The following is a 12,288-nucleotide window of genomic DNA, read 5'->3' as shown; positions in this document are numbered from 1 at the left end:
CACAGGGACCTGCCTAAGGATCCTGGTTCGAGCCCCAGGCTCCCTACCTGCAGGGGAGTTGCTTCACAGGCAGTGAAGCAGGTCTGCAGGTGTCTGTCTCTCCCCCATCTGTCTTCTCCGCCTCTCTCCATTTCTCTCTGTTCTATCCAACAGTGACAACATCAATAACAACAATAATAATAACTACAACAACAATAAAAAGGGCAACAAAAAGTAAATAAATAAATATTTAAAAAAAGAATTTTACTCCATACACCAAGAGGGATAAAGAATAGGGAAGTTTCCAATGGAAAAGAAGGGACACAGAGCTCTTGGGTGGGAACTGTGTTGAATCATACCCCTGCTATCTTACAGACTTATTAGTCATTATTAAATCACTAATAACATTTAAAAAAAAAGAATGAGATGTGATTATGCATTTTAAGTATGCCACTTGGCTCAAATGGAAAATGTCTAGCTAGTAACATTGTTAGTGTCAAGAGTGGTAGAAGTAGTTTTACCTTGCCTGGGGCAGCTCCTCAGAGGTCCTCTCTATACAACTCCTTGAGATTTAATGTGCATGCCTATCATTTGGGACAGTCTTGTTAAAATGCAGATTCTGGCTCAGAAGATTGAGATAAGACCTGAGAGTCAGTAATTTCTAACCAGTTAGCTCCTTGGTTGTACTCATGCCATGGAACATAATACATAACTTCTGAATATAAGAGAAAAGTTTAGGGCAAGACAGTCTAAAATTACTATATCCTAACCCATAAGAACTGCATTGTTGCCAACCATTTTTCGCACTAGTGTGCCTAAATCTGATTCCAGCTGTACCCACCCCTCCCTATCATTTCTGTCCTGCAAGGATGCTTCAGATAAAGATAGAAGGGACTTTTACTTAGAGCTGAAAAAAGAAGTAAAGGGTTTTCTTCTTTAACTTAAATATGCTTCTGGGTTTCCTTGGCCCTCAGACATATGGTCTGACACTTGTTTTCATGGCTGTTTAATGGTTTGTAAAGCAATTGCTGGAGGAAACATTGCTACAGCAAGCCAGGCGAGAGGAACAGAGGGATTTAAGGGCCAATGTTATCTTTGCTGAGCACCAGGGCTGTTCCAAATCCTTTCCTCTTTCCAGCTGACATTAACAGATGGCTTCCACTTGGTTTGACCTACTATTTGGCCAGACCTGGCCAGATAGTCATTCATCAGCTGCCCTCTTTGGCCCCCTAGAGGGCACCCTGTGGTGTGTGGGAAGCAGAAGTTGGAACTCATCACAGCTCATAACTATTATAGTAGAGTTTCAAGCATGAGCTCTTACTCCAGATGTTATCGTCCCAGTGTCCATCTGTGTTGAGGTGGGATCAGCAGGTTTACGTGGTAATGTTAAACTAATTAATCATAAGCTGATGATTTAATAGCTTCAAGACTCAAAGTGGATTAATTACTAGTAAAGATGTAGGCAATACATATGGTGTTAAGCTTGAGAAAGGAGTTTAGGTTTTTCTATTGCTTTGGCATAATCACTCTCTGTACTATTATAATTTGTTATTCACAAATCCTCTAGGAAGTATATGAGGAAATCTTTAATTACTTCTGCTTGTGGCTCTCTTTGAGTATACCCAAACAAAAAACTTAATATTAGTTGTAGGGAATGAGATTAAAGGTAAGAGTAAGCAGAGGGGAATCGATGAGGACTAGGAATCAGTATACCTAAGTCTAGTCTCAATTTGCTTCTCTGTGACATTGAGTTTGCCAATTAATTGATTAAATAAACTTTTTTTATTCAGTAGGGCAGAGAGTAATTGAGAGGGAAAGATAGACTCCTGTAGACCCGCTTCACCACTTGTAAAGTGACCCCCTGCAGGGAGGGAGCCCAGGGCTTGAACCAGGATCCTTGTGCAGGTCCTTGCTCTTCATATGATGTGTACTTAACCTGCCCAACTGCCCAACACTCTGAATAAATAAGCTTTTAAAAATACTTTCTAGGGGAGTCGGGCTGTAGCGCAGCGGGTTAAGCACAGGTGGCACAAAGCACAAGGACCAGCATAAGGATCCCGGTTCGAACCCCGGCTCCCCACCTGCAGGGGAGTCACTTCACAGGCGGTGAAGCAGGTCTGCAGGTGTCAATCTTTCTCTCCTCCTCTCTGTCTTCCCCTCCTCTCTCCATTTCTCTCTGTCCTATCCAACAACGACAACAACAATAATAACTACAACAATAAGACAACAAGGGCAACAAAAGGGAATAAATAAATAAAATAAATATTAAAAAAAACTTTCTAGGTGGATTCAATAAATAGCTGCTTACCCTTAAGTGTAAAATGAAGTTATTAAAATAATTTTTAACTTTAAATTAGATTTATATTCCTTTATTAAATCAGTATTTGTTTACTAAATTTTTTTCATATGCATGTATTGAATAAACATACTATACTTTTAAAAAAGTGTAAGCAAAGTCTAAAGAAATGGGAAAATTTGACTATTACAGCCTTCATAGACTACACCTGGTCAAATCTATTAAAATTACGAGTGTATCAAAATACTTTTTAAATTAAAAATTTTAAAGTACCAAACCAACTGAAATAAAAATATTTATCAGCCCTTAGCATTAAGTATAGAGGAGAATAAACACACACTTGCATACACATATACATACATGTTCATATGTATGCACAAGCATCAGAAACTACAAACAACTTTTGTGTCTCAAGAAAAAGAATGTATTTTATGAAAGTGGAAGATTGAACATAGATTCCTCCTTACCTCACCCACAGACTTTTATCTGATATTTTAATATTTTAATTTAAGTGGCAAGAAAAAGAAATGGGGAATGTAATGTGTACTATGAATTTATTTTTTAACTTTAAAAATATTTCCACCTAATTATATGTGTGTCCAAATAATTTTTTGAAAGACTTCTCTATCCACAAGAGGACTGAGATGAGAAAAATACCCTGAAGGATATTCCCACCATCATGCATATTGGTACAAAATAGCATTAAATAAATAACACTTTGTTGTGCTTTCCTGGTATGCATAATGTATTTGCCAACTGAGACTGTACTGTTCATTTATTTTTTATTTATCATTTTGGTTTAACATTTTTTTCATCATTTATTTTCTATTTTTTATTTTTTTTCCCTTTTGTTGCCCTTATTGTTTATTGCCGTGGTTGTTGTTATTGATGCTGTTATTACTGTCATTGTTGTTGGCTAGGACAAAGAGAAATCGAGAGAAGAGGGGAAGACAGAATGGGGAGAGAAAGATAGACATCTGCAGACTTGCTTCATCACCTATCTAGTGAACCCCCTGCAGATGGGGAGGATTTAACATATTTTTGTTTGTTTAAACTGGATCGTTTTAATGAGTACCTTGACCCTTGACTGGTTGTTTACTTTCTTGCACTGGACATTTATTTGGAGAGTCAGTTTCTCAGAATTTGTTTAGAGGGTTGAGAGGCCTTTTCAGGAAAGTGGAGCCAATGAGGCAGTCCCTCCTCCTGTGACAATTTGATAGATCACAACTTCTGTTTTTATTGTAATAATTTAAAAAACTGGATTGGAATTGGGAGCCTAGTGCTTAGGACTCACTTCTCACAGGTAAAAGACATCCTTTCAGTGACTCCCTTCTGTCTTTTCTGGTGGTGCAGATAAGGGAGGACAGCAAAGTGAGAAGCCCTATACCCAGCATGGAGAGAAAACTTCTCCCAGCTTTAGCAGTGTCTTCAGTGACAAGATGGATTTGTCCTATTACATGAAGAGAAGACATTTCAATTTTGAAGTAATCTGGGCATGGTTAACATATACCACAGTAGTCCTGGGACTCTTTAATTTTTGTGGCTCAAAGAATGACATGGGGACAATTCAGACTTTCAGCCCTTTGAATTAGAGGAATGTCTCTATCAACAGAGGGAGTATGGTGTGCATGGCATCTAGGACAGCTTTGATTGTTATAGGGCTGGGCTCATGGAGTTGGCTCACGAAAGACATGTCTCTGATATCTGATTACTGTAAAAAATGACGACTAATCCCTAGCACTGCAAAAACGGTATCATCTGTTTTCCATCTACACCATGCCTCGGCCTCGCGTGAGCTTAATGTGCAGCTTGGCGATACGAGAATCTCGATCGCACTCTGTCATTTCACGAACATCTCATAAAAACTGCAGCAAAGGTGGGTGCGAGGAATAACATCATTGCAAGACTGGCCAGCTCCTCATGGGGCGCGAGCGCTTCCACACTACGATCATCATCTCTGGCATTATGCTATTCCACTGCAGAATACTGTGCCCCAGTATGGTTCCGTAGCCCCCACTCTAAAGAAAAGACAGGAAAAGTTCTCTCTGCACTCAACTTGGGTGCCCTCCTTTAAACAACAATGCCCAAGATGTCTGGGTTATGGAGCTGTTTACTTAAAAATGATCCTGGGTCCATACTCCCATAGGGATAAAGAATAGGGAAGTTATCAAGGGAAGGGTTTGATATGGAGTCCTGGGGATAGACATTGTGTAGAAATGCACCCCTCTTACCCTATAGTATTGTCAATATTTCCATTTTATAAAAAAAAATTAATTAAGAAAATGCAATGTCGAAGGCCCAGGAGGTGGCAAAGTAAATAAGTCCTTGGACTGTCAAACATGAGGTTCCAAGTTCAGTCCCTGGCGGTGCATGTACTGGAGTGATGTTCTGATTTTCTCGCTCTTCTCTCTGGCATAACTAACTAAAAAACAAATCTTTTTAAAAAACGGAACGACAATGACATCATTAGTTATATTCTTTCAATTCACAGATGAAACTGAGGCACAAAGGAGGCAAAAGACTTCTTAAGTGAATGCCAAAGTTAGATCAGACTCATATCTCCTGAGTCTGGGACTTTGATGTCTGGCTGCTGGACAGCTCAGCAGATAGACATTGAAAGCTGACAGGGAAGAATGAGTGTCAAGCAGATGGGAAGGAGTGAAGAGGGAAGCTATTAGGAAATGGGAAGGCCATAGAGACACACAATATCCATACCTTCTGGCTTTGTCTCCAGGACACATACGACTCCCAAATACTTCTTAATAGAGGCATAGACAGTAGCACAAATGGACCACATGAATGGATTGCTCAAAAGCCATGGAATATTATTTCCGCTTAATTGACACACCCCTAACTATCCAGGATCTTATTCTAGCACTTTAAATCATTTTAATCTCTTTCCTTTTATTTCCATTTTATTGGGAAAAGAGGTAATAGCTTACAGTACAGTTATTGACACATAGCCCATTATCCCCCCCCCCTTTTTACTTATAAAAAGGAAGCATTGACAAAAACATTTATTCCCCTCTTAACTTCTCCCTTCCCTGACTCCTTTTGCTATCCTTTGAAGTCATTGGAAACCACCTCTTTTTTTTTTTCTCTCTTTATTTGGTTTGTGGCTGAAGTGGTTTATCTACCCATTTGTTTCAGATTCCAGGCTAAAGGAAAGTGAAGATGAAGAAGAAGAAAAAAAGCAGGGTTAGTGTGACTTGCCTGCACATTTTCATATTCTGAGAAAGGGACCCTAGAGAAAAATAATGAACAAATTCATGATTAAACATTGTATGTATCCCTCTATTGTGAGGAATACTGCCACTACTTCTTTTGTGAAATCTAATCATTTGCTAGGTTTAGTAAGACATTTCTCTGCCTACTGATAAGGAAACAAAAAGACATTTATTGTGCTAGTTCCTAGAATGTGAAATAGAAGTTGTGTGTGTGTGTGTGTTTCAGCAATCATGATCACAGGCTTAAATGTGGAAGAGGGTATTGGAGGATTGCCAACCTCACTTACCCCCTTCTGTACAGGAAGCCTCATCTCCACATCTCTGTCAAAGGTTCAGATCTCCACATCAATGTGCCTCTATTTCTGTAAAACATTTATTTCATTTTTGTTGTTAAAATTCGTATGCTCTAGCTGGCCGGGCTAGCTTCACGGGCGGGTAACAGAGACGCGGAGACAACGGCTGGGCAGGGAAGCTGTATTTCTTTATTCAGGAACAACGATTCATTAACTAAACCAAACTAATCACCAAACAGAACTCTGCTGTCTCTTTGCGGCGGCACAAGCACTCTCTCTTACTCTGGAACTCAGGGACCCTCTAACTCTGTCACTCTGGAACTCTGGCGGGTTTCCTAGGGGCAGGGCCAAGCGGGCCCATGAAATTAACAGGACTGATCTAATTCTCTTGGCAGGGGAGAACTAGAACCCAATGTAAAGCATACAACAATTCCCCCTTTTCTTTTAACTAAATGGCTACAGTATCAAGGGTGTGGGGTGAACAGAAACATATATCATATAGGCATTTTTAAAAAAGAAACTGGCACAAACATGGAGAAACATGTAAGCAAGTAACAAGAACCAGTGTGTAAAACTTTATCAGCTTAAAAAAAACATTTCTTGCCTCTGGGGGGCGTACTTTCTCGACGGACATTTGTATGGGGGCGGGGAATGGCCTAGAGTCCCAAAGGCAGCTGGCTGCAATTTACTTACTATGAAACAAAACTTGTTATTAGCATATTTCTAATAGAGAAGGAATTTGAGACTTTTACATAGTGTAACAAAAGGTTAAAAAGACTTTTACGTCTTTTTAACCTTTTGTTACACCCATTCAAGATAGAGTCAGGAAAGGAAACCTCAGGCATGAGAATAATTAGCATAGCCATTGTGCGATCTACCATTTCTAATAGAGAAGATAATGGAGAGTTTTACATATCAACAAGTCTATTTAACCTTTTGTTTAGACCAACTTAGTTAAAATATATTGATTGTTAACTAATTTTTACCTCAGACTTTAAATGTAAGTTAATTTTATCTTTATGAGAATTACGTTGAAAACCTTTTTCATTTAACTTTGACTAGTAAGAATTTAGCCTTAAAGTTACTGTTTACCAAACTTTAAACATACACATAAACATGGTCATTAATACACAAGGAGAGAAACCTTTGTTACGAAGACATGTCATTTTAAACACGAATTTAAATCTGTACTGTCTTAGTTGTTGGGGGGGGGGTTTACCATCCGGAGGTGGCTTCCCGCGCAGCTTCACTTTTAGGAATTGCAGGTTGCGATCTCTGCACAAATCTCTGCGTACTCCAGCTTGTCTGTCTTCAGACCGGACTGGCGGCTGGAGATCTCGTGTGCCCAGTTTTGGCAGGGAGCCTGGGGGTCCGGGAGGCCCGGGATCGTTCTAGAATTTATAGCAAGAGGGCAGGTGGGCCAGCATTGTAGAAGGCGTGGGCTTAGGTGCCCAGGGGTGGCGGCCATGATAGGCCCTGCCCCATGGCCCTGCCATGTCTGCTGCCCTGCTCACAGTGGCCGAGCAGCGTGGAGGGATCATGCATCCAGTGCCCTGCGCCACGCGGTGGAGAGCCAGCTCCTGTGGGCTGGCCTCGGGCTCTTGCGTGTTGGCATCGGGCTCCAGCGTGTTGGCATTGGGCTCCAGCATGTTGGTGTCAGCCTCCTGCGGGCTGCGGGGCTCTTGGGGCTCTTGTGTGCTGGCGTTGGCCTCTTGCGGGCTGCGGGGCTGCGGGGCTGCGGGCGCGGTGCGTGGGGTTGTCTGGGCGCAGCCGGCTGGCTGGCTGTTTAACCAGGTGGAAACAGCAGCTCCGCCCCTCGCCTCCCGCCCACTGGCTCTTCCCGCTGGCTGTTCTGAGTTCGCCCAAGCGAGTGGAAACCACAGAGTGGTCCAGAGATAGATGTTCCAGAAACAGCGAAACAGTCTCGTGAAGAAAGAGCAGAGGCCTTTGGAGATCTCTTCACAAGCAGAAGAGAAGGCCATAGTGCATAGGTAGCCAAATTGTCTTTACTTATCTGAGAGATGCGCAGGTCAGGTCCATGTGGGCTCCATTTGTTGTTAAAATTCGTAGGGCTCTAGCCGGTCGGGCTAGCTTCACGGGCGGGTAACAGAGACGCGGAGACAACAGCTGGGCAGGGAAGCTGTATTTCTTTATTCAGGAACGATTCATTAACTAAACCAAACTAATCACCAAACAGAACTCTGCTGTCTCTGCGGCGGTACAAGCACTCTCTCTTACTCTGAAACTCAGGGACCCTCCAACTCTGTCACTCTGGAACTCTGGTGGGTTTCCTAGGGGCGGGGCCAAGCGGGCCCGCGAAATTAACAGGACTGATCTAATTCTCTTGGCGGGGAGAGAACTAGAACCCAATGTAAAGCATACAACACATTTTACTTTAAATTATAGTTATTTAAGGAATTTTCCTAAATCTTAGCTGTGAACCCCTGAGGACAGTAATACTGTCTTCTTCCTCTTTGATCTCCCAGGGCTTCCAAACTACTAACCCATTCTCTCTAAATATTGGGATGCATGACAAGATGTTAACAGCCTCCAGGGACACAGTCAGATATCTCTAATAGCTAGAACATTCTTGCTAAAAGCAGAAACATGCCTCCTTTTGTCCTCTGTGAAGATAGAATGTAAACAAGCTGTGATGACAAAGGACCAACCATCTATAAGAGATTAATAAGGACCTTGATTCAACAACTCTGTGTAGACCTGGATTAGTGAGGAGTGGGGCATGGACAACTTCCAGGATTTAATCTAGTTTGGAGGGACATTCATATTGAAAAATATTGAAGTCCCATCGATATTCTCTCAGTTCCCCCTAAAGAGCATAGATCATGGTTCCTAAACATAGTGACAGCTTCCTGCATTTCTCATCCCAGCTTGTGTTTAGGTCAGGCTAGAAATGCCAGGGGGTTACATCAGGAGGGATCTTTACCCAATGAATGATGGGACTTAGTGCATGAATACTCATATTTCCTCACCTCTTAGTTGGATAACTCAGAGGTATGTTCTGCACAATCTCTCAGAAGGTTTCGGGAGGGATTCATCCTCAGTTGCTCATAGCAGTAGCCCACTAATATCATTTATTCATTTTCTTCTTTTCTTATCTGACTTCCTCATTCTTTTGCCAGGCTTCTTGGGATCTCTTCCAAATAAACTACTTGTCCAAAATCCTTGACTCAGTTTATGCTGGGGTTGGGGGAGCACAAACTATGACAATGACACAAGCAGGAAATTCAGAGTGTCTTAATGTTATATGCATAGAAGACAAAATTATTAAAATCTGTTTATTCTCCCCCTTCCCCTCTAATCTAAGTAGAGAGATGGAGGATTTTTATTTGTTTGTTGTCATTCCTATAGACAGAAATTTATCCTTAGTATTTGTGTCCGAACTGAGAAATCAAGGCTGATATTGACTCCTAAAGTCATTGAAAGATAGTTATTTCAAATAACAAGAATCAGTAATATTTTATCTTTGGTTAAAAAATGTACTGTATCAGAAAGGTTTCAGGCCAGACTAAAGATAGAGACTACACACATAGTGGTCACTAGATATCATGATAAATATGTGTTCAAGCACATCATTTAACCTTTTAATTGCCTACAGAGACCTTTTAAATGAAGATAGACCATATCAACCTGGCTCAGGTTTGGGATGAGTTTCAGGCTTGAAATCAGGGACAGCTGAGATGAATGAGAACACTGAGGGGAAAGGGACAGGAAAATAAAGAGCCTTCATTAAACGTACCTACAGTTAATGAACTACCTCTGAGATAATGAAACCAAGAGAAAATACTGTTGCTGGAGACTATCTGTTATCCACTGAGAAGGTTTGTAACAGAGAACGAAGGTGTGCAAGCAGCCTGCCACCGTAGTCCTTCTTACTGCAGACATGGTGTGATTCAGAAAAGCTCCCTGCAAGTGCCACAATATTACTTGATTGTTTTGACACATCACACACTTAAGAGGAGGTAACAGTTAAAAATAACCATGTTCACTGATGTCTTATGTTTTGGGGGCTTTTATTTTTTCTTGTTCCTTCCTGGAGGGGTTTCTGCTGACTTAGTCAGAAGCAGCACATGTCGTGAATTTTTAATTTGCAATCAAAGACGGGAATGAACATAGATAAAACATAATATGAAAGGAGTCAGTAAGTCTAGGAGATTCCCTCAAACCCCCTTTATGTGTGTGTGTGAGGGCTATCCACAGATACTTCTTGAGATCAGAAGGTCGGAACTTAGTTGGTGGGCTTCCACAGAGGTTTTTAATTTTTTTTCCCTAACATAGAAAAAAAAAAGGTGTGGCTTCATGTTTTTTTTCTTTATTTTTAAGCTGTAACTGGTGGTGAGTGCTCTGGCTCTTTTGGTGAGGGGAAAGGCAGAGGAGCATCAAAGTCTTCTCTTTGTGATAACAAGAAGTGTATAGTTGTTATATAACATGAATTTTTTGCTTTCTTTGATGAGAACCACTGTTGTGTGTGACATTGCCCTTGGTGTGTTTCTATCCTAATAGAGAATGGTGCCTTAACTGGGGACATATTCAGTGGCTACTGCATTGGACTTGGAAGCACAAGAAAGGTGCCTTTACTTCCTTCAGAATTTGCTTTAGTCTGTATCCAAAGAGTAGCTGGAGAGTTCTGTGCTCTATCCTTTAGCATAAGAAATAAGATGATAATAAGATGATCATGAAAATTAGATAAAGTAGCCCATGTAAAGTGGATACATTCTTGTGTATTAGTAGTTGATACAGAAGCAGCTTAAGTGGTGATGCACTTGACTTACCAAACTTAAAGCCCAGGGTTAGGAGAAAGTACTATAACATGAAGGCAATTCCAGAGATGATGAACTACTGATGATGTAGTATGTCTTCTCTCTTTTTCTCCTTCTAAAATAAAGAATAAAAATGTTAGTCTAGGATTGATGGTATTGTATATGCAATAGGCTCTTGAACCACAGTAAGAAAATAGTTGGCAGACTGGGTGTTGGTTAAGCACACACACATTAGTTTGCAAGGATCTGGGTTCAAGCCCCAGGCTCCCACCTGCAGGGGGAAGCTTCACCAGATGTGAAACAGTGTTGCAGAATTCTCTCTCCTACCACTTCCCTCTCAATTTCTCTCTGTCTCTATACAAAATAAATAATAAAATATAATAAGATATTGAAAAGTCAACCGTAAAAAAAGAAAAACAATTGGAACAAAAACTATGCTTGTTTCCAGAAGGGAAGGTCTCAGTTATTGTACTGCAATCTGTTGAAATTTCATGTCATAGGCAGAGACTTTCCTTGGGCCAAAATCATATATGGGAATGTGACCTGTGCCAACTACTCCCATACTTATTTTCTTCAGTTGTCTCTTCTCCAAATACTCACCCATCTCAAAAGTATTCAGTGAGTACCTTGCCAGCTCATCTCACTAAGTGCACATTCTTCTTTATTTCCCAGAATGCCTATGTCAACATCAACCGAATCATGTCTGTGGCTTCCCGCCTCTCTGAGGCTGGTCATTATGCTTCACAGCAAATCAAGCAGATTTCCACGCAGCTGGATCAGGAGTGGAAGAGCTTTGCAGCTGCCCTGGATGAACGCAGCACCATCCTCGCCATGTCTGCAGTGTTCCACCAGAAGGCTGAGCAGGTGAAGCTTCAGTAACTGTTATTTCTGACAATGGGAAAGGTCAAGGGGCAAGGGATGATCAGGTTGTGAATACATACACTATTTCTTTTCTTTTTTCCTTTTACATACATTATTTCTGTAGTTTCTCTTCTCTTTTCAAACAATAAGATACAAGTTGTTGAAACAATGATCCATATTCTACCACTTTCATGGCCCCTGTACATAAAGAAACATTGGTGGGCTGGTAAAATACTTCATTTGAATAGTGTACTGCTTCTTCTCTACAATTTTTTTAAATCTTTTTTTTTTAACTTTATTTATTTAGTTTGATAGGACAGAGAAATTGAGAGGGAAGGGGGCATAGAGAGAGAAAGAGAGACAGAGTGTTACCTTCAGACCTCCTTTACCACTTGTGAAGCTTCTCCCTGCATGTGGGTACTAGGGGTTTGAACCCAGGTCCTTGTGCATGATAATATGTGCACTTAACCGGTTGTGCCACTTCCTGTCCCCAATAGTGTACTTCTTTGTTATATGTACAATACAGGTTCTATCCTGGCCCTCATTTCATTTCACCACTAGGGTTAGTCTCTGTGTCTCTGTCTCTCTCTCTCTTTTCCTATGTTCTCTGTCTAAAATAAAAAAAAGAAATAAAACGAACCTTCATAATGCTGCTTAACATCCACACTAAAAGGAACCCACAGCCTATTTACACTCCCCATTTTGAGTTTATAGTTTATTTTGTTTAATTGTTAGACCAGTGGAATCAGGATAAACTGATCACTACTCCTGAAAGAAGAATGAAATTAATTTTTCATGAAGCATCTGCTATGGATGTAAGTAACAATAATGTCATTTAATTACAAACATTGACC

The 12,288-nt window shown here is 40.7% G+C and overlaps 1 protein-coding gene across 26 annotated transcripts in view; it reads left to right on the top strand.

The window, feature by feature from the left end:
- KALRN (kalirin RhoGEF kinase) overlaps positions 1-12,288 on the top strand; it is an 866,834-nt gene that overhangs the window by 362,517 nt on the left and 492,029 nt on the right. For all 26 annotated transcript variants that reach the window (XM_060198227.1, XM_060198226.1, XM_060198224.1 and 23 more), the window contains exon 7: positions 11,246-11,437. In XM_060198227.1, the coding sequence (XP_060054210.1) occupies positions 11,246-11,437 (192 nt within the window). The remainder of the gene's footprint in view (positions 1-11,245; positions 11,438-12,288) is intronic.

This window comes from Erinaceus europaeus, chromosome 9, assembly GCF_950295315.1.
Source record: "Erinaceus europaeus chromosome 9, mEriEur2.1, whole genome shotgun sequence".
In the NCBI taxonomy this organism is placed as follows: domain Eukaryota; kingdom Metazoa; phylum Chordata; class Mammalia; order Eulipotyphla; family Erinaceidae; genus Erinaceus; species Erinaceus europaeus.
This window is presented reverse-complemented; position numbering and strand designations above follow the sequence as displayed.